At 41.1% G+C, this 13,906-nt stretch overlaps 1 protein-coding gene across 22 annotated transcripts in view; it reads left to right on the plus strand.

Moving 5' to 3' along the window:
- The window catches only part of CELF2 (CUGBP Elav-like family member 2), a 568,513-nt gene that overhangs the window by 538,851 nt on the left and 15,756 nt on the right, over window positions 1-13,906 (plus strand). For 16 of the 22 annotated variants that reach the window (XM_075762317.1, XM_075762230.1, XM_075762493.1 and 13 more), the window contains one exon: window positions 12,315-12,434. The exons of 1 other annotated variant lie outside the window; for it this stretch is intronic. In XM_075762317.1, coding sequence (XP_075618432.1) covers window positions 12,315-12,434 — 120 coding nt within the window. Of the gene's footprint in view, window positions 1-12,314; window positions 12,447-13,906 lie in introns of all 22 variants that reach the window. 5 more of the 22 variants (XM_075762404.1, XM_075763021.1, XM_075762716.1 and 2 more) reach the window with 1 other exon arrangement.

Raw genomic sequence — 13,906 nt, forward strand, 5'->3', positions numbered from 1 at the left:
CTGAAATGCTGGAGTTCATAATATTCAGGAAATAATGTAAATCTTAGCAAAACTCATGCACTTGAAGGAGCTTTCAACTCTTTAAGGTTTACTACAGCCAGCACTGCTCCTTCAACACTACTGAATTGTGCATGTGTCCATGGATACTCATGGTCTGTTTTCCTAAGGCAGGGTAAATCGTGGAACATAATGGGAATTAGAGTTGATGAATGTCTTTAACCTAATTGTTTCAGCATTGTCTGAAAAGAGCTAGTTGTTTGAATATGGGGCCACTGATTTATTTTATGCATCGAGCAAACAAAAATATCTTCAACAACGGCGTGAGTTTAAAATCAGCTAAAGTAAACCTTTGACTGCCTTCGCTGTTCATGGAACAAGAATGCGCAATATGAATGAAAAGAACCAGTGCCACGTTGAACAACATCTGGCTTTACAAATGGTCTGCAAAGGACCTGGCTGAGTAATTTTACATGAGACAAGATAATCCTCGAGTTCTGCAGCTTACAGAGGTGAATGAATATATCTTGTGGTGTGCTATTACAATGAGGTTGTGCTTGCACACCCCGCTAAAAATCCCTTCTTCCGTGGAAATTATTATTCGTGCACTTTCTGGACCCATACCTCCTTTACCTACAGACTCAAATTTTCAATACATAGTTTATCTCATATCTGTTCTAAAGTACCATGGATAGGACTCCGGTGTCTGAAGTAAACAAATCTTTTAGGCACATCTTGCAGCAATGGAAAGACAAACACTTCCTAAGGACTATTTACCTGATCTTAAGACAGATGTATTAGAAAGGTGAAAATGAAGATGAATCGGGCCATCCTCTCCTATGTACCAGAATTTTAATTGCCATGGATGCATGTGGTTAGCATTCTTGCAACAAAAATATTGCTTACCTTGAACTAGGCTTGGACTCTAATGACACTCTTTCTTATGGAGAAATGCTACTACTTCTTGTTTGTTACTACTTTAGTGGTGAAAGTATGTCAGAGATGTTGCAGGCACGTGGGGTGCAGTGTGAAGGAACCTGTATTCCAGGCAGGAGCTCCTGGCCTCAAGTAGAGCCTTATTGATTCTAGATTAGAAATTCTTTGGGAAGTGATTTAGGAGTGGTTGTATTCTGAAGTGGCTCCACATGGAGGTCATTTCAGCATCGGGGCACGAGTCCCTGAACAATAGCTCTCTCCAAATAGTGTGAGATAACAGTAATAAACATGAGAGCACAGCTGGAAGTTCTCTGTAGAAATGCTAATGCTCTGGTTTTGATGTGAACTCAGTGGTGCTTCGATGAACACAGGCCATGGCCCTTGGCCCCACTGAGTAAAACAGAGTTGTAAGTGCTCAGTAATTATTCTTTGTTTTCTTCACATTATGGGGTTTCAATTTGGTTTGATTTCAGTTTGAGTTACAGTTGGAAATATCTAATGGGCAGCTATGAAGTTTAACCCAAACCAGTCCACTGTGCCCTATTACTCTGTTCCCCAGTCTCTCTTTAAAGTACTTCCTACCCAAAACCAAAAGCTATTTATCGCTGTGGCTTGCTGGACAGAAGGCACGACATGTTGCAGGCACAGTGTTGACATAGGATAAATGACTTGTAGTTTACACTAGAGGTGGATGGTCTTCACTGAGCAAGATATTTCAATGAAACAGAAGCATCAGTGTGGAATTGGCCCAGAATATTAACTTGCTTTTTACTCTCTCCATCTTCATAATCTCACAGGGAAATGTACCCTTAAACACGATAGCCTAGATTCACAAAGAGATGCCCAGTCAATAAACCCTTGTTTCCTAAAATACCTTCTGTTGGTTAGATAGGTTTGGAGGAAACTTATTGAACATAAGACTAGAAAACTACAAAAATAGCCAGCTGATACATTTGTCTGCCATACTTATAGTACCTTTGTATGCTGTTTTCTCCTCCTTCTTTGCACTGCTGCGGAAGGTCCTCAGTGTAGACATTGTAATTTCAAGACAATTAGAAATGTCAAGTTAGGCTTTAATATAAATGACATAAGTGATATGTGACCCTGATTTTCACTTGTCCCAAGCTCACAGAGCTTCCTTAGCTCTCAAAGACCCATGCACTACTGAAGAGGATGAATTTATGAGTCTAGAGATAGTCTCCAGTTCTTGAAGACCTTGGCTGCTTCTGAATTTGCAAAGAATTCGAATGAGTTGGTTCACCTCCTTTTTTTTTTCTTGTGTAACTGAACATACTCAAAGTACTTTGTAAAATATAAAGGTGTTTTCAGAAAGCCAGCTTCAGCCAAAACAATCACCATGGGGAAAGACTCCTCTCCTCCTCTCCCTCTCCATCTTACTTAGTCTCATTTGCACGTGCATGCGCACAGACACACAGAAACAACCAGATGTTCAGTGGATGCTGCTCTCCCTTCCTCTTTTCCTCACTGGTACTTCTCTTTTCCTGTACCCTGAGAAGCTATGGACAGTCTTTCACAGGAACTGTTCACCTGTGAGTAGTGACAAAGTAGAGGGACACTGACTCATTTGAGAAAGGCTGTGATATGAGTGTATGTCTTTCTATATCATCATTCTTGTTTCCCCCGACTCTTTCTTGCTCTCTTGCTTTTCTGGTGCTCTTTCCCTAGAGTGCATCTGTCACTTTTATTTTATTCTATCCAAGCACACGCAGAACACTTAAACTTACTAGAATCTTCCTTTTTGACATGTCAGACAGCACTTCCAAGATACCAGAAAATGAGCAAGTTTTCACTTCTCTCCCCCCCAAATGGTAATGTGTTTTCAGAGGACCTTACGGAGAATTAACCTCCCCGGACTAGGAAAATCCACCTCTCCTTTGCCAAAAATTGCTCCCAGAAACAGAACCGGTGCTATGTTAGTGACTGGGAGACCACTGGTTTGTGCAAGGGTGCATACTCAGATCGGCTGGAGATCATCGTAAAGGGCAGACAATTTAATGCCAATCACACATGCTAGTTAGATTAGAATACTGATGAGCCCTTTTAAAAGGCCAACTGCATCTTCTTTCAGCAAAAATATTAAAATGCCCCCTTTTCTCCCACCTCCCCCCCAGTTCTCCACAAGAATAAATTAAAACTTGGAGGTGTGGTTATTATCACAGAATAATTAGACCCCATGGGATTAGCGACACTCAACGTTTGTTAATGCCTCTGGGTTGTGATTATCTAATAATGATGATGCCTCTGTCATCGCTTAATTATTCTTCCCCTTTAAAATGTTCCTTATGCAGTCAGAGCCCGTAGAGTGTGCTCATTTCAGACAGAAACGCAACTGCAAATTCCTGAGAGCAGTGTCACATGGGCGGTGTGATTGATTTACCCATTTCTCCCCCACGCCCATGTTTATAATCCTCATTTCATAAGCTCCATCATTACTATACTTAAATCACTCCTGTTTTCCATAGGATACATTTAATTTGCATGTTTAGGAGAAAGGGGGTTTTGCCTCCATCTCTTTAGAACAACCAGTTGGTTTTAGTGCTAAATCAAGAGAATACACTGTCATCAGTTGACCTTAAACATGTAAGATCAGATCTGGCCAGAGTCCCACATAACAGCAGATCAGTGCTCCAGATTCCCTGCTACATAAGAACCTCCTACAGTTGGATGCCTTTCTTCTCTGTTTAAGAGAGTGAGTTCCACAACCAACATCTTATTTTGTAAATCAGACCAAAGTTGGAAGCTTTCCACAGACTTTGTCCTACACAACTAAACTTTGTCCAATATCTCTAGTCTTTCACCCAGGCCAGCAGGTGCTCGTCTTGTTTAGATACAGTTTGCAAGACATTGTTCCAAACATTGTTGGGTTTTGCAACTAAAGATTAGAAAGAAAACAGAGAATGCAGCCTTAATCTGATTATCCTTAAGTCCAGTGCTGTCTCTTAGCTTTATTATCCCTCTTGTACTAACAAAGGGACAAAGGAATATTCTGTTCACCCAAGAGATTTTGGGTAGTAAACAAAGATTTTAAATTCAACTTGCTAAAATTAAGGATTTTTACTTTGGGGTTAATATTTCTTTTCCTTTTGTCCCCAACTCTCATATATTTTTTTCTCATGTCACTAACTGGGGAGATAGACGTATTAGAAGTATTAAAATAATTTTGATATTCTTTTCTTACTGCATTTACTCTCTGCATGATTTCTTTATATCCTTTCTTTCCGTTCTACTACGATTTTATTTTCTGTTGCACATTGCTAAATGTAAAGAAAACTAAGAGGAATCTAAAATCTCAAGGAATCATCCAAGATCAGGAGCTCCTTTTGTTACATGTAGATGTAGACCTGGAAATTTTACACACAAAGCAGTTGTGGCAGACTAGAATCAGAAGCACAGTCAAGAGTTAAGCAGCATATTTGGTGTCAACCTCTATTCCTGTATACAGACCCAAGAACAGAAGCCAGATCTCCCATTCAGTTTTCTGCCAACACATCTTCAGTCTTCAGCTTTCTTTCATTCTGCCTCAGTGTTACCTAACTTTTTCTACTTTTCCGCTACACCGTTCTACTTTTCATAGGTTCATAGAATAATTGAGCTTGGAAGGTCCCTCAGGTCTGTAGTCCAAACCCCTGCTCAAAGAAGGGTCTGGTGTGACATCTGGTTTGGGCTGAGATCAAGTTGCTCAGGGCTTGATCCAGTCAGGTCTTGAAAATCTCCGAGGACATGGACTGGGCAATCTGTGGAATCTCTTCCAGTGCTTGACAATCCTCATGGTACAATTTTTTTTGTTTATATCTGGACCGAACCTCTCTTGTTCACATTTACCTCTTGTCCTCCCACCATGCACTACTGCTCTATCTAGCTGATGACCTCCTCAAAAGTAATTGGAGGCTGCTCTCGGTCCACCTGAAGCCATATCTTCGCCAGCCTGAACAAGCCCAGCTTGTTACCGGATGAGTGCTCCAGTCTCTGACAATCATCTCGCTGGCCTTCCACTGAACTCCCCACAGCTGGTCAATGTTTTCCTTGCAATGAGGAGCCCAAATCTGGATGTAGCATTTAGATGTGACCTAACAAGTGCTGAGTGAAGAGAAAAAATCACCTGAGTCTCCCAACTCTTCTCCTGTTCCAACAGCCCAGGATGGTGTTGGCTTCCTTCAATGCCAGGGCAATCATGCTGGCTTGTGGTCCCCCAGGTCCTTTTCAGCAGAGCTCCTCCCCAGCCCATCCATCCCCAGTCTGTGTTAGTGAAAGGGATTACTCCTTCCCAGGTGCAGGACTTTGCAGCTGTCCTTTTTAAATTGTATAATGTTCCTGTCGGCCAACTCTGCCCGTCTGCGTCTCTCTGAATGGCAGCCATTTAGTCGGGAGCAGATTAAGTCAGATCTTGCTCAGGAAGGCAGCAGAAAATGAGAAATACACCCAAATTCAGTACAAGAAGGAGCATTCTGGACTCAGACAACTGCCAATACAGATATGACAGGAGTCTTTCCCAAAAGAAATCATGTTTTCTTTGCAACGTCTCATGCTTAAAGCCATAGAGATACTGAACCTTAAATTTGTGGGTAATACTGATCCCTGGTGCATTACCGTATCGTCTTAACCAGAGCAAAATAAGTACTTTGAACACTGAGTTATTTAAACTCTCCATTAAGTCAAACAACAAGAACAAAGTTGTGGTTCACAGCCGCGCCGTGTGGTTTGCTCTTTAACATATGCACATCCTCTACAACTGACTGAGCAGGATGTGACCAGAAGACAGATAAGCAGGTAGCTGATATCAAAGCAAACGTTGAGCTTCCTGTTGTGCCATGCGTTAGGTAGTGACAGGCAATTGTGGAGTGTAACCGAGAGCTGCCTAAAGGAAAGCTGTCAGCAGGCCTGACACAGTTACCATTGTGAATCTCTATGTGGAAAGCCCGTGTGTAGTTAAGCCAGTCTTGGAGCTGCCCTGAAGCCTTGCAGGACCAGAAGGCTGGTTCTGCTCCAGAAACATTAGCTGTTCTCTTCACGTGGATGGGATGGGTGAAGGTCTACAGCAACCCTTCATGCAGGCTAAGAGCTGAAGCTGCCCTTGCTTTTCTTTGCCCGTTCTCTCCTTTAGTCCTGCCCTAAAATCAAAATAATGTTTCCAAAAAGAAACTTCACTTAAAATCTTCAAAATGCCTCTGATATTCTTAATGCCTTCGTCCCAGGCTTGCAGCGTGACTGTATATCACTTCCAGACAGTATGCTGGTGTTGGAAGAGGAGGAAGGGAACAGAACAAGGCAAAGAGGAATTGAGAGATAAAACAAATAAAATAAGTTAGCATATATATAGTATGGAGTTTCCAAGAGACCCCATTTTGCTGTGGTGTACGACATTGCTGAGAAGTTGTTGGAGTTCTTTATTACTTAGGCATTTACCAAACAAATTAAGGAAAGAATGGGGCTGGCTACATACTGCAAACCATCTCTCTGCTGTATCATAGCGGTACATGTGTGATGTGAATAGGTCCGTTTCTTCAGAGCAACAGTGAGAGGGAGTGTTTATCAGCACTTGGTTTCATCGCCAAGTGCTCAGGCAGCCTCCCTGGACCCTCCAGTCGAGCTCCTCTGTTGGGGAAGAGGATTCATTTTATAAACTGGCCCCCAGATGTGACAGGGGTGGGATTTGCCCAAGGCTGTACTACAGATGAACATAGATCTGTGGTTTTCTTACTTCAGCATACATAGAAGCCCTGTCGAGGGCACTCCTTGGTCTTAGGTGTAGGAAGTAAATAGGTATGACAAAAATGTGCCTCCAAGATACGGCTAAGAGACAAGCCGGCAACTGGAAAGAAGCAGAATTAGCCCTGTCTTGTAGCAAAAACCATAGTGAGTGCTTTATCCAGGGCAGCACAAGAAGTTTGAGGCAGAACTGGGCAAGGCATCGTTAGCATCTGGTAAATTAGCTCATCCTGCGTGCTCTTGTGCAAGGCCATCCTACTTTGTATGACCTATACTGCAACACTGTGAGTCCCTGCTGCCTAGCTCCTTTCTCTGACAGGGTATGCTTTGCAGAAGAGTGCACGTCCTCTGCAGAGCAGCTCAGAATTGCCCGGCATCAAGCAAATCTCTGAGCCCAAGATTTGATTGAGGTGATTACATTCAAACTCCTGAGTTTGCATGGTTTGGCATTGGTTCTGTGTGCAGGATGAAAGCAGATCCCTCAGTTTCAGATCACTGGCTTGTAACAGAACTTGTGGCCAACAGGAAGAGCAGGATCCATCCCACAACACATTTCCTTTGTGAATGGTCTATGTCTACTTTGAGTTCACCATCTCAATCAGTGGACACAGGGGCACTTCCAGAGAGCAATTCAGCCCATCCTGAGATAGAAATCTAAAGGTAGGGTGTTTGAGTTGGAGGTCTCTTAACCACAGAGACAGTCCAAAAGAATAGTTTTCACTAGACTAGCTTAAACTAATGATGAAGCTGCCAAAGGTGGGGAAATTAATCCCATCCACAATGTGCACAGCAAAGGTCAAGAAATATTTACACATCATTGCCTTTCCTAGATGCTGTTATCCTGAATCTAGTTTTCCAGATGATGTAAATCCAGATGATGTAAATCGTCATGACTCTGTGGACGTAAGCTAGCCAAAATAATGGCCAAAAGTTTCTATGTTAATACGGGTTGATTTTCTAGGTTGGCATACTTTTGGGGAATTACATTGAAATGTTATTTAAATTAAAAGGGAAATGTCTCATTGCTGGTTTAGATTTCTTTTAAAAAAATCTGTGACCTAAAAGGTGCTGTAACCTTTTACAAGCAGAAATAAATGTGTTGAGGAGAAAAGTTGAAAATGCCAGCTCCTTCCAGCCCTACGAATCTCTATGAATGCAACATTGGTAGTTAAATACAAATATCTATACTGTGTAGAGCATCCACTCCAAATGAAAATGTGTTCTCTGTATCAAAGAGAGCTCTGATAAAGAATATATTAACCAAAGGCCAAGCCTCTTTATTCATAGTGAAGCTGATAGCAAAGTTTTCATCAATTAAATGGAGGAAGCACAGTAAGATCAAATGGCTGGGGTTGGGAGTGATTTGGGGGGTTGCCCTTCTCCATTTCACAGCTTCTTAAAAATATTATTTGTATTATTTAAAGGTTTCTGGATGTTTATTAAAGTGGAGTTGAATTTGGAAAAAAAGAGGAAGGCTGTGAGACTGACACAAAAATATGGGAATAGAGGGGTCAATGAAGAAGAAAGAGTAGGGTCTCTAATAGTAAAATAAACATTTTTAACCTGCTCACCTTTTATGGCTGAAGAAGCTAAAGTGTTCTGTAAAGTCTCTGTATGTGGTCGGGGTGGAGAAGGCAACAGGTGACCAGCATGCAGTGTACCTGCGGGAAACAGAGTGGATTTTTTACAGGTTACAGGACAACTCTTTACTCTTACAAGTCTAAACTGACCTCTTTATCGAACGCTGTGATATTATTTTCACGTATTAATAGATTTTTAAGATCGGTGGGGAATATGATGAACATCTTGTCTGAACTCTTGCAACATCAGCTGAAGGATTCAACCCCATAACTCCTGCCAATAGTCTCTGATTGAGCAACAGCCTCTTTGTGAAAGTTGTTGGCTTATTCCAATGACTGATGTTAGAGAGGAAATAGTTCCTTTGAGTAGACAAAATCTTATCTATCATGTTCTGATGTTTATCCAGGGCTTAACATTGTGAGGGAATGATCAGCGCAGCTGGTAAAAAGCAGCTCTGTTCTTCACCAACTATTGTATATTCAGCCAGCATTCATCAGGCCGGAGCTCCCGTCTGCTGAATCTCTCCCCTTATCTTCAGTATTAGTTAACTCGCTTAATGCTGCCCCAGAAACACATTGAGTCCTTGACATATATAGGTTTGAAGGAGGCAAGGACAAAATTCTCAGTATAAAGGGAAAAATAATACCAAATGTGGATAGAGGGTGTGCCATACAGAGTGACACCAGAAAACCAAGTCGTTTGCACATTTTTTTGTCTGTTTTAGTTTTCCTGACTGTTGCACTAAATGCTGGTGCACCAGTAGCGCAAAGAGGGCAATTCCTAGTGACACTGCAGCTCTGTACATCAAGCTAAGTACCTGGAGACAGATGCCTACTGTTTATTAAGCAGCACGATGAAGTGATTTGATTCAGAGCAGCAGTGTTCTGGTGTGCAGGATGGAGTTGTGAAATGTTTTCTCTTAATTTATTTGGTGGCAGGGGAACCTGGTAAAAACCAATTTATAAATTTGGTAGGTATCCAATCTGTTTTTGTCATCTGGACAACTAAAGCCATAAATATAGAATAACGCTGTTCCGACAGTGAATTATACTTCCTTTGCCATTACTCTGAGCAGTTGTGGAGCCCAAGAGCTTTGCTGACACGAGAGAGTTATACAGGTTCCCCCAAAGTAGTGCAGTCATCTACCGTTACCACAAGGCATGTGATTTTTCTTTTTTCCCTTTGGTTCAATATATGTTACAATTTTTTAGTTGAAAGAAACTAGGAAAGGGCAAAGGACAGGAGAAGCATAGTCCTTGTCTTTAGATGGATTTCAACGTATTCTGGGAGCACATGAGGTAAAAAGTTTCAGCTGGCCTAAGCCTCCACACATGTCTTGTAGGACCTTTTAACTTTTGTTTCATCTCCCTTTAAGTTTTGTGGGGACAAGGAATACCATTGCTTCATCTGTTGGTTTTATCCAGTATTTTGTGAGAAATTTTCACCTCTCTCAATATCTTGGACCTTTTATGGCCCCTTTATGATCGTGTTTTAGCTCGTCGCTGTCTTCATCTTCATTTCATATGTGCAGGTCTCAGTCAAAGAGAAGGAGATAACTAGTGTGGAGTCTCTCAGGAAACCAGCAAGGTGCTGGATCTGTCCTTTACAAGTGCCCTAACAAAAGGAGCTCCCTTCGCTTCTGTTCACCCCATGTTCAGTAAGATAATGGAAACCACACAATTTGTTCGGTTTCTTTTTCCTCGAAGAAATAATAAGCCAAAGAGGAAAAAACATTGTCCCAGTGGATCTGTGAGACAGATCACTGCTAAACAGAAGAAATAGCTGCAACAACAAAACGCTGATTTCTGAGGTGCTTCAGTGCTCCAACTAGTATTTTACATTGATTATATGCCAAGTCATTCTTTAGGCAAACTAGATAATCTGCATTGCAACTTCAAATGGAAGAATCACTGAGGCACCTGCTCTGTGTTTGTCTGATGGAATAGAGAAACTTGATATGAATCAAAGAAGAAAAGATATGTTGGCCCCAGATACTGGCCATCCCTGAAGCGTGTGTTTGAGCAGTGAGACTATTATAAGAGCCACCACAATGCACGAGAGGGAAGGATTTAATCAGGTTTTTCTGCCTTCTCCAACAGATGTGTTGACAAGCCATAAGCGTATGGCTCTCATTCGCTGGAGTTATTTGCCCCCAAGAGCTTTAATGTAATTTTCAGGCAGTTTCCTAGCCCCCATTTCTCTCATTTCTTAAATATATGTGTTTCCGCAAGAGAAAAGGGTAATAATCCTCTGAAACAGAAATGGATGGAATTCAGCCCAGTCAAAACCAATCAGATCCTTCAGAATTTAGGTTTATATACTTCATTTAAACGATCTGCTAATGAACATGAGCAGAAACACAGAGCAGTGTTGGTCACAGGGAATTCACTGACATTCATTCACTTTGATTTTTTTCTCTCTTCTCTGTTGGTGCCCACATTATCTGACAAAAGTGGTTTTTACTTGGGTTTTTTGATTACTTTTTTTTTAATCAAAGACATTATTGGCTTCTGATTGCTTTGTGGAGACAGATTGAATAATCAAAACCGCTTCTATCTGCAAGATATAAAATTATTCAAGTTAACATTGCAAATGCTGGGGAAGTGGTGACAAGGAATGTCTCACGGAGTCTGGAAATCTCTCCTCAACCACACCAGGAGAGTTGTTTGTACTTTGAGGCCCCATGAGGCTTGTCTTTGGTGGGTTTTAAGGTTGTAAAGGTGAGGTTTTTGTAGGTTAGAGCTTTGAGGTTTACCCACAGAGTGAAAAAGTTGCCTCCTATGTTCCTTACTGGATGCTGCCATCGCAGAGACTTCATTTTCTTGAGGGTTCACTTAGTAATCTGATGTGTTTGACAGCTCAAAAGAGCATCAAGATAAAAGTGATCTTAACCATTTCACAGCTAGTTAATGAATAGGAGCAAAACAAGCATGGTATAGACATGATGTGCCTCTGGTAAATCATCAACAAAACTGTGACTTAAAATGTTCACTTTTCGGAAGATAATGCAACTTTTTTAAAGGAAAAGAAAGTCTTTATGATTGATGGACTGAAGTAGGGCTCAGGAGACAAGCTAAAAACCTAATTGCTTCCACAGCTTTTATGACTGTGATTCATCTGATATAACTTTACCTACCTGTAAGTTGTGTTTAATCTACACTGGTTATTCAAGGCCATTCTATGAGAGAGACACGTATTTCTAATTCATCCTACCTATCCTAAATGATACCTCTTTCTAAGGTGTTTTATTACTTTCCTATGACAAAAGAGTGAGTCTCTTTCTCTTCCTAAGCGTGTAGTTTAGATGGATTCTTCTCATCCACCTTCATCATTCCCTTGGCATTGTGGCATCAAGGACTTTTTCTCCACCTGAGCCTCAGCTCAGCACTGGCAGAGTTTTTGCGGATGTGTATAGATAATATCATTTGTGGGGTGCGTATACACGCCTAGTTATGTACAAAGGCCAGGTTAAAAGCCTGCAATAACATGGATAGTAGTTACGTTTTGTATTTGGCTGGTCATTCTTCTGTTCATAAACTTCAAGGCTTTCAATGATGTTCATACAGTGTCCTAGAGCAGAGCCATAATGGCATAGTGTCTCACTTTTAGAATAATTAAAATTTCTCTTAGAACACTTGGGGCCCAGAACAGAAAACTGTTGTATGACAAAATTACTATGAGTAATTCTACTTTGTTTTCAATGATAGAGTTTAAAATGTGGCAAAATCTCAATAGCCTGGTTAGCTGATCAGCCTGGGATGCTAGGTTGATTGACAAACTTTTGAGAAAGTGACATCCCATACGTACTGTTCCTGTATTTTGTTTGCAAATAATAGCACAACGCTAAATTTTGTGATCGAGTCTTTGCAGTTCAAGGCTTATCAACACTTTCCATGAGCAAACGTACTAGTAATATCTTGAACAAGGTTGGTCTATTGGTCTCATTTTCTTTTTTTTCTTTTTCTTGCAAGTAGCCCTGTTGTTGAGCTCAGCATTATTGTAAGCTGTTTTGTGATCAACTAAAATAAGCAAAATATGGCCTTAATTTTGCCTTGATTTTTTTTTCCTTTCAGTGGCTGCATCAACTGCTAATTCTACAGCTGGTGCGGCCATGAATTCTTTGACTTCTCTGGGTACTCTCCAAGGATTGGCTGGAGCCACTGTTGGACTGAATAATATTAATGCACTAGCAGGTACCGTAAACAGTGAGTATTTATTGCTGTGGTGGACAGCCTTCCCCAATAATCATGCCACAAAAACTATCAATTGTAAAGCTATTATATGATTATTTTTAATCTATATATGAAATAAGGGGGTCAAGTTGATCTAGTTCCATTCATGGTACACATGCAGTTCTGGAGGCTTTTAGTTTCACGTAGTTTGCTATGACCATTGGGCCCCTGCACAAAGACTCCTTTTCTTCCAGGGTGTATGGAAGGTAAAAGAAATGTCACCAGGGATTTGGGTTATCTAGGTTATAGGAGAGGCTCCTTTTTCATTTAGGGAGTCTGAAAACAGGTAATCACCCCAGTGTCCAAAATCTCACTCAGAAATGTAGTGGTAAGGAAGATGTTTGCCACAGAGGCAGTCCTTTTAAAATGTCTGTAGGAATTACCAAACTGACCTGAGAGCAATATAATTTAAAAATTAAGGCAAGTCTTTGGCTTTTAATTGGCAAGTATAATAGAATGATGCAGTCAGTCACCTATAATACCAGAGCATGCACATCTGTCCTATGACATCTTAAACAAACCCTGGCATCTCCAGCTAAGTAGATGCCGGTAGTTGTTAGAATATTCTTCCTTGTTCTTAGCCTTGGTCAAGATTTTCCTGAAGAAGAAATTTTTTTTACTGTTTCTGCTATAATGACTTCACCTTTGCCTGCAATGGAAGAGATTTGTCCAGCTGCATTTTCCCTTCCCTCTTTTTTTTAGCTGCTGTTGCTCCTTGCATTTCCTTTTGCAATGCAAGGAATCTATTTGGTCATTGCCAGTCCACGATCCATCATAACGTACCCCCAGGAATGGATGTCCTCCTCAGTATCTCTTGCTCACTCTGATGCTCTGCATGATGTCCTTTTTGTCACTGTTACTTGGCTGCTCACCCAGTTTTTTTTGTTCTGTGATCTCTGGTTGTCATTGTTGGGAGTTGGGAAGGAAGGGGGCTGATGGATGTCCATGTAGGAATGTTGAGTGGTTGCATGGGGTCTTGTGTAAAACAGGTCTTGCTTCTGGCAAGGACATGCGTATTTCACACAAACAACAACTTCATAGTAAACATGACTCAAGAACAACTTAAGGAAAGTAAGTATTAGATCCAAAAAAGGCAGATTTTTGTTTCCTTTCTTATTATTACATTAGTATTAAAGCCAGCCACTCAAAATGGCATGCACGAACAGCTGACGTAACCTCCTCTCATGAGCTGTCTTAGTAAGAGAGCTACCCTGTCATAAGTAAGAAATCATTAAATGTCCTTTCCTGATAATCAGTCATTGTGCTTTACTTAGTTTATAAGAGTCACAATATCAAGAGCAGAGTATGGCTTCCCACTCCTTCCCTTCCACAAGTACTAAGAACCCGGGCACGCTGGAGCACTCCAAGATAATGTCCCCTTCATCAGGATCAAGCAAAAATGAATTACCTATGAGCTCCTGACTTTGTGTGGG

Source organism: Balearica regulorum, chromosome 1 (assembly GCF_011004875.1).
Source record: "Balearica regulorum gibbericeps isolate bBalReg1 chromosome 1, bBalReg1.pri, whole genome shotgun sequence".
NCBI lineage: Eukaryota > Metazoa > Chordata > Aves > Gruiformes > Gruidae > Balearica > Balearica regulorum.